Source organism: Lytechinus pictus, chromosome 3 (assembly GCF_037042905.1).
Source record: "Lytechinus pictus isolate F3 Inbred chromosome 3, Lp3.0, whole genome shotgun sequence".
NCBI classification, from domain to species: Eukaryota; Metazoa; Echinodermata; class Echinoidea; order Temnopleuroida; family Toxopneustidae; genus Lytechinus; species Lytechinus pictus.
In genome coordinates this window covers 64,503,392-64,515,590 of record NC_087247.1, presented here as the reverse complement: position 1 = coordinate 64,515,590, position 12,199 = coordinate 64,503,392, and the positions used below count along the sequence as shown (strand labels likewise).

General features: G+C 36.9%; 1 protein-coding gene across 1 annotated transcript; it reads left to right on the top strand.

The window, feature by feature from the left end:
* Window positions 1-2,844: 2,844 nt before the first annotated feature.
* LOC129263680 (uncharacterized) lies at window positions 2,845-11,804 on the top strand. The gene is made up of 4 exons (XM_064096052.1): window positions 2,845-3,207; window positions 7,195-8,176; window positions 8,936-9,149; window positions 9,604-11,804. The coding sequence occupies exons 1-4, from the start codon at window positions 3,026-3,028 to the stop codon at window positions 10,305-10,307; spliced, it is 2,082 nt and encodes a 693-aa protein (XP_063952122.1). The 5' UTR covers window positions 2,845-3,025; the 3' UTR covers window positions 10,308-11,804.
* The last annotated feature ends 395 nt before the right edge of the window (window positions 11,805-12,199 follow it).

Here is a 12,199-nt window from a genome sequence, read left to right as displayed (position 1 = left end):
CATAATGCGCCTATACAATCCAGCACCGCCTCTTGAGTATACAAGCTCCATGGCTGGCATGGCCGCGCCGGCGCGCGAATTTTTAAACCGTAGGATGGTCACTGAAGAATCATGAATTATTCATGAGCGATTCGCTTCGCGAGCCGCCTCGCTCGATACACTAGTCTGTAATAGAGGCCGTGTTTATTTCGAGTGTTTCAATCCTGCTTATGTTATGACAGTTCTTTCGCCTTGAATTATATTCTTTCCTCATCTTGATAATAAAAAATATTGTAGTTATTGATCAAAGATGAAATCAAAATCTACTACGAAATATCTCGCCGCACAAAATATGAATTAATATCTTCAAGGACTAGAAAGCAAAGACTATATGGATAAATCGAGGTTACACAGCTGAGCTCGCGCCTGATTTGTGGGAAGTTTCGATGCCGTTGAAGTGTTTATTGTTCAAGGTTTAACCACTTGACTACTAACTTATATGATATCATGACGTTTTATAAAGGGGATGGGTTAATATAAATCGAACCCCCACATGGTACATGCAATGTGTTAATGTTGGAAGCTAAAATTGGGGAGGGCTGCCGTATGTAAAGTTAAATCTAGATACCAGGGTGCACGTGTACGGTAGATCGCTCGACTACATTCTAACGTTAGACTACAGACAAAACATTTATATTAAATTTTAAGTCAACCAACAATAATTTGAATTGGATTTATGCTGATGTTACGTTGTCAAACATGCCGTTGTTGAGGTGTCAGATTTGTTGCAGTGGTGAGCAAGGAATTGGAGGAGAAGAAATGGAAGTTGCTCAAGCTAATCTTGAGGTAAGCGTGCATATACTACTACTAGTATTGTAAATATTTGTTATGATGTATGAATAATGATTTGTATCAATATTAATGTCATTTCTGTTGGAAATAAATCTGAATATAAATGTACAACTCTAAATCTCAATCTGCTTCTTTATCCTTGTAACATTTACAGGCAATGCTTCCAACAGGCTATCAGCATGAACTCTGTGATATTCAGCCCACTGATGACAACAATTTCAGAAGTGTCATAAGAATGACTCTAACAACGGAAACTGAAGTTCGGAAGTGGTTAGAAGAATTTCAGCAGGCCTCTAATTTGACATGGCGAAAGTCTAAGACTTATCCAGATTCAGGTCGTTACAACAGATACAGAGTAAGATTTACCCAGCAATTTTCTTCAGGACAAGTGGAACTAGAACGTACAGAAAATATTAATGCAGTGGTGTCTGATTTTTTTTTCAAAGTTTTCAAAATATAAAATAGACTACTGATCTCCAATTTGTATTTTGGCCCAATAGCAAACATGGATATTTAGTAACTTGAGACAACAGAGAGCAAGACTAAGAGATATTTAATGTTTTTATAGTTAATAGCCTATCAATTTGTTTTGTGGGATGTTGATCTGATGATTGTTAGACATACACATCAAATAGTGCCCTGCAACAAAGAGAATCAGTTGCAATAAAATGCAAATCAATAGTCGCCAATCAGTATCCCTGTTGCATTTGGTTCTTGCATTATAAAAGAATAACAGTGAACCAATCAAAAGTTTTTGATTTATAATTGATCATAATCATGATAATCTTTGTGTTACAGAGTATATAAATGACATTTGTATTCAAACCATTGGGTTGTACATGTATGTTTCAAGTTATAGGTTATTACCAATCTCTTTGGTCTACTATTTCAAAAGGTATTAAATATTCTTCAGGTCATTTTTAGCTCTTAAATTGAAAGTTAAATTCTATTTTTCCCCCGCGGTGTATTTTATACAGGTGGATCTAAGGTGTCATCACAACACAAGACCAGAACACAAGAGTGGCGAAGGTGGGAGAAAGAAGACGACTAAAAACACAGGCTGCCCATCAACTATGTACCTTGTCTTGAAGAGGAGCGAAATCAGCCAAGGAAGAAGCTTTGCTGGCTTGCAAGCGAACTTTGCTATTTTTTTACTTGTACTTGGTGTATTCAATATTTACAATTTCACAAAAAAAATCGTATAAGTTTGATATATGAGTGCTTATTTCGTTTTCAGATTAACGAACTTTCCGAAATGAACCCTTTTTTAAGCAGGTGTTTCTGCATTTATTAATTAATAAAAAATAAAATTCACAACAATGATATTACATAAAACTTACATAATTAATGATCATATTACAAAGGTGACAATTGTATAATAGTAAAACTAGATGTAGACATAATTCATGTAAACAAAAACAAATAATTTCAAATGTTTCGTTTTCGGATTAACGAACTTTTGGAATTACGAACCTTTGGAGTATTTTACATCACTATGGGAATATATATGTTTGAGTGATTTCACATAAAATAGGCAAGAAGCCATCTAGTTTTATATTATGTCGCTGCAGTTTGTGGCATATTGTAGCATCCCTTATGAATTATGACCTAGCTGCATGATTATAATGATCTTAATTGTTTATCCTTACGAATGTTGGCAGATAACCCTCATGGTACAATGACCCTTTCATTAAATTGTTTGATTGATTGATTGAATTTATTTTTTCTTCATTTCAAACAATTTAACACAGTAAGTAGGAACAAAACAGAATGTGAATAACAGAAATGAAAAAAGGGGACTCACTGGAAAGCTTCGCTTGTTTATGTGAGTCCCTTGAAATAAATAACTGATTAAAATTTATCAAATACAAATAGAAATTAACAATGTTCAATAAAATATTTGAAGAATACTAATGGGGTCAAGCTTCGTATGTATGCACTATACAAAAAATTAATACAATCAGTAATCAGTAGCCCTTGCTCCTTCCGAGTAGAGAGAAGATCCCTTTTAAATAGATTACATCAAGTTTTCCTTTTCAATATTTGATTTGGCGTACCCTGAATATATTAAGAATAAATTATATTTGGTCTTTTTTCTTCATGCAGGTCAAAGGATGATCATATCAAAGGTGGTCTTCTCTTCACTGTGACTCTCAGACATGAGCACAATCATCGTATATTCTGTGCAGACGCCATGCGGAAAAGGGATGTCTCAAAACAGACTGTCGAGAAACTAAAGAGCCTGTTTCAGAGTGGACATTCACCATCCTCAGCACTTGACACTATCAAATATGATCTCCAAGAAGAACAAGGTGACAACTATGTATTTGCTGCAGCAGATCGTGCTATATGCCCTGATCTCCATTTTTGCTTCAAGTGAGTTTAATTAGATACATTTTGCGTTTGAAAGGTTATTCTCAGATGAAATTGGGGAGGGGGGCTCATTGATTGTTTATGCCAGACAAAATGAGACTTTTTTTGAGGGGGGCTGATGTGCCCCATATTTTTCTCTTTTTTAGCTGCACATCCGATTTTCAAATCCTGTTTACACTGCAGATTCGACATAAATTGTATTCCAAACTGCAATTCAATGTAAAGAAAAATCCTCAATATTTAATAAAGTACCACAAAAGTTTTTGTAAGTTTGATTTTAGAATAGAATAGAAATGGTTTATTTGAACAAAAAAAATCATTCGCGGCCCGAAGGCCGAATTACAGATTTTCAGACATAAAATCAAATACACAATATACATACAAATTACAACATAATGAAAAATGGGAATTAGAAACACAATCAATTACGTTAAAAAAAATAATCACATGCCTGAGGTAAATAATACATACATACGTTATTGCGAAATCAATCATCATTGTAATACAATCATTCTATATCCATTTATTATTTGATTCATTATCATAATTAATCTAAGATTTTATTATTACATTTTCATCATTACTATTAATATCATATTACTATCCTTTTATTATTCACATTATCATCATAAGAAATTAAGTATTGCACATAGAGAAACATTGACGCTTTGTACTACACTCATCAAAAAATAAAAGATGTTCGTTCATAGTCTACCACTGGTTTACATATTGTTACAATGTGAGTAGTTATAGGTCAAAGTAACTGGAAAATTAAGGCTATAATTGTGTAGGAAGGCTAACAAATGTATTTAAATTCCGGAAGGCTTGGCAATAAAAAAAACTTTGTGAGAACACATACATTATTTGATGTAAAGAACGATTAGCAAACGTGCGTTAATGCAGTTGTTATGAACATAAAAAAATTAAACGACAGAGAGAGAAAAAAAAATCTAAGCTCAGTTCAGTGTGGGAAAAGTAATTATCTAAAGGCAAAGTAATCAAAATCTTAACAAAAATTATGAGAATTTTCAGTTACATAGAGTTCAATAAGTCGATAAGGTAAGGGATGGCACTTTGTCGAAGTCTTTGAGTCCTACATCTCAATTGTTGCCTGACCCTACTATTTCTTAGGGTTCTGCCGACACCCTTCGGCTTAGGGATCAGGTGTGATAGTCTTTCATTCTTTTCCAGTTTCTGTGCAAAGGAAAGACATAAATCTTTCCTTCGATCTGCAAGAGACTTTAAGTGAAGTGATTCTAGTGCAGAGTCATATGATGTGAAGCGGGGACCTAGAATAATTCTTACAGTTCTCCTCTGAATTCGTTCTAGGGAAGCAATCTGTTGTTTCGTGAGTCCGCCGTTCCACACAGGGCACGCATATTCCAGGAGGGGTCTCAAGTAACCAACGTAGATTTTGCACAGATCATCCACACAAAGACCGTGGCTCCTCAATATCCTGATCATGTACATTCTCCCATTCGCTCGCTGGAGCATGTAGTCTACATGACACTGCCACTTAAGATCACTTTGAAGTCTCACTCCAAGAACTTTAACAGTGTCCAGAGTTTTCAATGACTGGCCATTAATTCTGAACACTGGGGGGTCAGGAGGCGACTTCATGAAACATATTTGCATTGCTTCACATTTGACTGGGTTGAGGGTCATTCCGTTAAGATGGGACCAATCTTGTAACTTCCGTAAGGCATTCACAGTGAGCTCCGGGGATTCATATGCAAATCTTGTGTTAATGATACTCATATCATCTACATACTTCCAGTGTAATAGATGGTCACCTTCACAAGCATCGTTGATGACAGCAAGGAACAGTATCGGCCCCAACAATGTTCCTTGAGGTACACCAGCGTGTAGTGTAGTCCAATCTTAGACAGAGCCCTGGTAGCGAACACACTGCTTTCGATTGGTTAGAAAATCCATGACCCATTGCACAAGATCAGGAGCTACTCCGTAGGCTATTAACTTCTGTAACGCTATGGTATGATCAATTCGATCGAATGCCTTACTGAAGTCTGTTAGGATAAGGTCAGATACTGATTTACTTTTCTCTGCATGCAGATACAATATGTGCAACATATCTACGAGGTAATGACATGTTGAAAGCCCTTTCATGTTCCCGTATTGTTTCCTGTCGAGATGAGGCGCTAGGGTTTTCAAGATCCATTTGACAACAAATCCTTCGAAGACCTTTACAAAAGAATCCGTCAGGGATATTGGCCTTAAATTCTCAATCACTGCAGGGGTACTCTTAGGCACAGGTATTACCACTGCCTTTTTCCACACTTCTGGTACGCAGCCTTCGGCTAGTGATGCGGAATATATATCTGAAAGCGGTTCGCTTATTTCACATGCGAATTCTTTTATGATACGAGGAGGCATCGAGTCAGGGCCAACTGCTTTGCTGACATTTATTTTCTTCAGCTGCCTAAACACTTCCCATGGTTCGATTCGTGGAGGGGGTGACGGTGAAGGTAGGTATGCAGGCAGATCTTCCCTTTTCATAGGAGGAACGTCACTGGCGGTTGAAGTGAACATTTCATTGATCTTATCAGCGATCTGCTTATTGTCGTCAACTCCTGGAACTCGAATGCTAGTATTACTTGACCCCGTATTTGTCATAACTTTAATCTGCTTATACCATTCTGCAGGGTTTGACTTCTTGTGGATTTTGATTCTCTCAACATAGTGATTCTGTTTAGCTTTCTTGATCTCTCTGCTGACACGGTTCCCAATAGCTTTAGACAGAGCTATGTCGTTCTTATGGAAAGCTCGCTGACGATCCTGGATTAGTGCTTTAATTGCAGGAGTCATCCAGGGTTTATCACAGCTGTGCATCTTTACAACTCGTGTCGGTAAGAAACGATCAATCATACCATTCATCATTTTGTAGAACAAGTCAGTCTTTTCATTGACAGATGATGTCTCGAGGACCGGAGACCAATCACAGCCCGTGATAAAAGATCCGAATTCTCGAAGTCTTGAATCTGGCAATGGTCTTGTGACTCTCTTCACTACTTTATTATGATGGTTACATGGTATGGTAGGTGTTGGTTGGTTTATTCACCACCTGCTTGAATCTTCTATCCCGCAGGAGTGGGGACAAGTCTAGTTGGTTAAAGTCTCCCATCACAGCAACACCAGCATCAGGATAACTGCTGAGGATCTGGTCTATGGTATCCTGAAGATGATCAACCAAGGTGTTAGCAATGGGGCTGTTAGGTGGATAGTAGACAACAGCTACAACAATTTGCGAGATCGAGCGTGGGAGCCGTTCAGGTCTGATTTTCACCCAAAGGACTTCCAGACTTTGAGCTGTTCTCTGACAAATAAAAAAAATGATTAAGGATATTCTTATTTTTACACATATTTCCATGAAATCACTTTTCTCACAATCCTGCAGAAAAAAAAGAAGAAAAAAGTGATTTTGATTTACAATTGACAACCAATGGAAGTGTATCGTATTTTCAAGTGATAAATTTTTCTTTAAACATTCACGAACATTGTCATCTTTCTCTGACATGTATCTTTTGGATTCTCTTCTTGTAAATCGCAAAATAAAAGAAAATGAATTTCAAGAAAGCGTGGTTATCTAAACAAAAATGTGCAACTAGTGAGAATAGCATTACATGTGGAAGGGTAGCTACCATGAAAGTTTATAGTTCAGGGTATACATCCTGAATTATTCTAACCTGCATATGGTTCAGTTGACTTTGTGAATTTCCTTCTTTCTTTTTAACAGGTGATGAGAATAAATAGCCATAGGCTTTGAAGTAATTATTGAATATTTAAGTTAATTAGTGGATTTGGCCATTATGATACCAAGAACATTTATAATTGTATTTTCATGTACAAATGTTAATGCTCTTACAATAAGAATAATCTCCAGTTGACATGGACTTGTATGCATTGTATTAAAGACTACAGAATGAAGTGATAAATGGCGCATTTTGTTTAAATTTCTACTTATCCTAACAGTCTGTATTATGATATCTTCAAGAAGACATACGGTGCCTCTTCTGGAGAAATGGTGCTCATCGATATGGAGAAGGTCATTGAGCAGTACAATGATGAGCAACAAGACATGTGTGCCACCATGAAAATGACTGAAGACGGTCAGACAATCGTCGCTCTATGCACACCTTTAATGAAGAGGGTGCATAGGATGGTGAAGCATAGTGCTGAAATGGTCTTCATCGACTCTTCAGGCAACTGTGACAGGCATAATACAAGGATATTTGTGCTCCTCACCCACTCTACTGCTGGCGGACTACCTCTAGGAATTATCATGACGACATCCGAGAGTCAGGGTACTATAGTAGCTGGCCTCGACCTACTAAAAACGATTCTGCCTGATGAAGGTTTTGCTGAGAGATGTTCTCTTGGGCCAAGAGTCTTCATTACAGATGACTGCCTGTCTCTGAGACAGGCACTGTCTTCTGTATATCCAGAGGCATCGCTATTGCTTTGTGTCTTCCACTTGCTACAGGCGTTGTGGCGTTGGTTGTGGGATAGCCACAACGGTATCTCCAAGAAGGACAGGCCATACCTTCTTCAGGCATTCAAGAAGATGGTTTATGCAGACACACCTGATCAGCTGACCGAGTGTTACGATGGTTTCTCTCAGGATGCCATCGCCCAGCAGTACCCGAAGTTCATAGATCACATTTGCAAGATATACGAGAGACGTCAGGTGTGGGCGATCTGTTTACGAGAAGACTTACCAGTACGAGGAAATCACACCAACAATTTTGTTGAAAGTGCAATGCGGATTGTGAAAGAGAAGGTGCTCCAACGGCTAAAAGCCTACAATGTCACACAACTACTCCATTTTCTCATGACAAGGATGGAGGACTATTACGTCAGGCGCCTGACAGATGTGGCCAACAACAGAATGACAAGCTCTCGCCCAAGGTTCAATTTGAAGAGCAGTGATGTGGACTGTGGTCAGATAACTAAGGTTTGTATACTACACTTCTGACAATTTATCCATCAATTACAACCTTTTTATTAAAAAGGTGGAAAAAAAATAGTTTTCAAAATTTGAAGTAGGCCTATTTACCATTTTCTACACAATGCACAGATAATGTATGGTTGGTCGCTAGTGGATAATTTATATTGTGCTCTACAAGACTAAAGGCGCCGCTTTTCTGACGGCGGCAGCGTCGTCAACATTAAAATTTATATACCAAGGTTAAGTTTTTGAAGTGTTATCATAATATGGACTAATTGCCAAATTCATAAAACATGGACATGATAGGGTAATCATCTATCACTAATCGTCTTCCATGATTTTCAGGTCACATGATCAAGGTCAAAGGTCATAGAGTCAGTGAACTTTGACCATGTTTTACGTAAATAACTTAACTAAGGAATCAAGATTTTTGATTTTCAAAACAATTTTGAAAATATTAATCCCTATTTTCAAATTCTTAAACCATAGGCCTAATAATGGTTATCAAATATCAGCAAATACATGTATATAAATGTAAGTTCAGATCACTAGGCGAATGTCAAAGGTCATTTAGGGGTCAATAAACTTCAAAATAATATATATATATATATATGTTACTATCGTTGATTTTTCAAGATCATTTTGAATTAAACATGGATAATGGTTTACAGGTATATAACACGACGCATATTCATTTCTATGAGCAAGCTACATCACTTTCCTCATCAACCTCTTTATTTATCAAAATTACTTTTTCTATCACAGGATGATGAAACACACTACACAGTACCAAGTACTGCTGGGGGGAATATCTACCATGTGAATATGGAGCTTTCCACATGTACATGTCCTATGGGTAACACTGGGGGTCCATGCAAACACCAACAGGCAGTCATGACAACCTACCGTCTGCAAAGTAACAACTTCCTACCAAGGCATTCACCTCAACTGAGGAAGACCTACTATATCATAGCAACAGGTATATTTCAAAAAGTTTTATTCTTAACACTTACTAATATTATGATTTAATGACATTTTGGATATGTCAAGGGTCGCAACGATCTAGTAATGAATATAATAAAAAATAACAATAATAATAATAATGATAATAATAATATTATTTATAATGCGCTTAAGACATACAATGTACATAATTCATCAAAGCGTTTACAGATATATTATTACCATGGTAATCGGATTCAATCAGTCATTTTCGCACATAATGCATGCACATCCTCCACTCCCTGGGGTAACTAAAAATTATTCTTTTTAAAAGTAGAGGCACATAGGAGACAGTCTCATATGTCCTGACTGTATTTAGAAGGGAGAGGGTAGCAGTTTTATAGACAATATAAACTGAGGTCTATATGATACGAATTTGTGATTGCAATCTCTGATATTTCTCTTATTTGGTTTTTAAATCATTACATCAGGACGAGAAAATGTAACTGAATCATGGTTTGGGAGCTTGGATATAGAAGAGGATATGTCACTGCCTGCTCACGATAACGCTCCAGTGGACCTATCTGATGAAGACCAAGATGCAGCAGTCCAGCATGCCGTCCAGGATCCTCAAGTTCTTAGAGTTAAATCCCTTTCCTTGCAACGAAATTTACAAAACAGATTCGACAGAGAGCGAAATGGATCTAGAACTAGCAAGAAGAAGGAAAGCGAAGAGATGGCCAATAGAATCAAGAACATGAGTGAGATACTTCAGACAAAGGTCATGACAGATCCCGAAACATTCACAGGGCCTTTGAATTCGTTTCTTTCACAGTTTGAAAAGATGAAAACAGACAGTACGCTGATTTCATCACTCTGTACCTTTGGAAAGTATAATGGAGCAGTTTCATGTTCTGCCCAACGGATACGCAACAAGTACCTGCTGACCTCGAAGAAGATAGGTGTTCAACCAACCGCTGTGGCAAGGCGAAAGGCAGCGCTTGGAGGAAGGAGAGCTTTGATAACTGGCCGTCCAGTGAAAGGGGCGAATATCCCTGAACATAGCTATGCAAAGTCTAGACGAAGAGAATTAAAGAGGGGAGAATTGCCAAAACGTCAGAAACGTGCTCCTCATTCATTGTCACAATGTGTGTCTGACAATGTGACAATTGGTCGCACACATTCAGTAAAGTAAAGCAATCTTAACAAGTAACTACACTCTAAAAAGGTATTTTTCCAAAGGTATAATAATAATCCTTTAAAAAGTATATACAAATTGTTAAACTACACGGATGCCTTTCTTATATTGTTTGAATTTCCGCAGTGTAACTCACTTATTTGGGTTTGTCTTTATGACAAAGAGATTCTTTCAATAGGATACTACTAAAAAAAACCAGACATATTTGACAAGAATTGAATACATTTAACAAAGATTAGAATTAAAGTAACGGTATGCCTAGTGATAATCCTGTTAGAAGAACATGTATGTGTTTGCCGTTTTAATTGACAGTGCTATTTTGGAATGATACTAAGGACCTACATGTAATTCTGGGCCCTGTTGTAAAAAGAGTTACGATTGATCCGATCAATCACATGCAACTATGGACGGCCAGCAATGTCAACATCTATTATGCAATTTTGTTCAAAATATTTTCTAGCTGTGATGTATATTCATGCATTCGTTGTTTTCTTGAAAATTCACTGCGCTTCTCTTTGCACGAAAAGGACTTTGTGCAAATTTTTCGTTGAAAAAATTATGACACTAATGGATTTCCATAGAGTTTGATTGGTGGGGATTTTTTTACCTGATTACTAATGCTTTAAGCAAGCAACCAGAGGACCGACGGCTTAAGGTTCCCTCTGGAGGACCTGGTAACAAGGATTAATGCCTTACCAAAGGGCACTACCGCACCATTGATCGGATCAATCGTAACTCTTTGTACAACAGGGCCCTGATGTCACTGGCGCCGTTTCATAGCATATAGATATATATATATGTTTGTTTATACATGTATATTGCTTGACACTGTAACTGCACTATCTTTTTTATAATTTCAACTTTGTGGGACAGGGAAAGTCTATGTCATTATGTATATTTCATTTAATTGCATCACATTAATCTGGTCGATGAAGAAATTGTTTTAACTTAGTATGCCGTTATTTGTATTTTATACCAATTAAGCCTTGGTATAATTGGTGCAATTTCAAACAGAGCTTCAACTGGAGTTTAGAATGTTGACCAATTTCGCAAGAATATTAAGTTTATCAATTTCTTTTTATAGCCACAGCAATACAGTACAATCATGTTTTCGACCAACCCTATAACCTAATATCAATGTGTTCACAAAGCTAAATAAATACAATAAAATGCAAAAAAAAAACCCAGTAAGTTGGTGATGTAATTGGTCCTCTTATTTGCATACCGACTAGGATGTGCTTATAACTGTTTTTTTAAATTAAGCGGAACTTAAGCATGCCATAAAGTTCATATTTAAGTCCAATTTTGATAAAATTGACAGTGTTATGCTTCTTTGTTTTGTCTCTTTTTAATCAAATAACATTTTTTGTTGGGGTGGGCTTGCCCTTTAACAGTGATGGGAAAAATGTCAACAGCTGCTGAACATATCCCTGATTTGTTTTTGTTTTTTTATAGAGAGAGAACCGAAATAAAGACACGTATGCTTTCATGATCGACCAGTAAACATAATGCTTTCTATCATTATGTTTCATTTTGTCAGTTGTGTGAAGGGATGCGTATACAGTATAAAGTTACAGTTTAATAAACCGCAATACTAACTGTAATGTTTATGATCAATGTGAAAGAAAGTCTGATCGAGTAAGAGAAAGAGAGGGGTGAAGGGCGAGGGAGAGAAGGGTCGGGGGTGATGTTTTACATGTGTTCAGTGATACATGACAGATGATAAATACATAAACAGAATATCAATATTAAAACCATAATGTAATTATGGTTAATGTGAAAGAAAGTTTCAAGAAGTAAACGTGTACTTTGAGAGAGAGAGAGAGAGAAGGGGGGGGGGAGACACACAGAGAGGATCGAGGGGTGGATGTGATGTTATAAATGTGATC

Excerpts from the sequence above, each read along its gene's own strand:
- LOC129263680 (XM_064096052.1), top strand. The coding sequence starts at position 3,026 with ATGCGGAAAAGGGATGTCTCAAAACAGACTGTCGAGAAACTAAAGAGC. Across the intron at positions 8,177-8,935 it reads ACTGTGGTCAGATAACTAAG|GATGATGAAACACACTACAC; the intron begins GTTTGTATACTA and ends TTTCTATCACAG. Across the intron at positions 9,150-9,603 it reads CTACTATATCATAGCAACAG|GACGAGAAAATGTAACTGAA; the intron begins GTATATTTCAAA and ends TCATTACATCAG.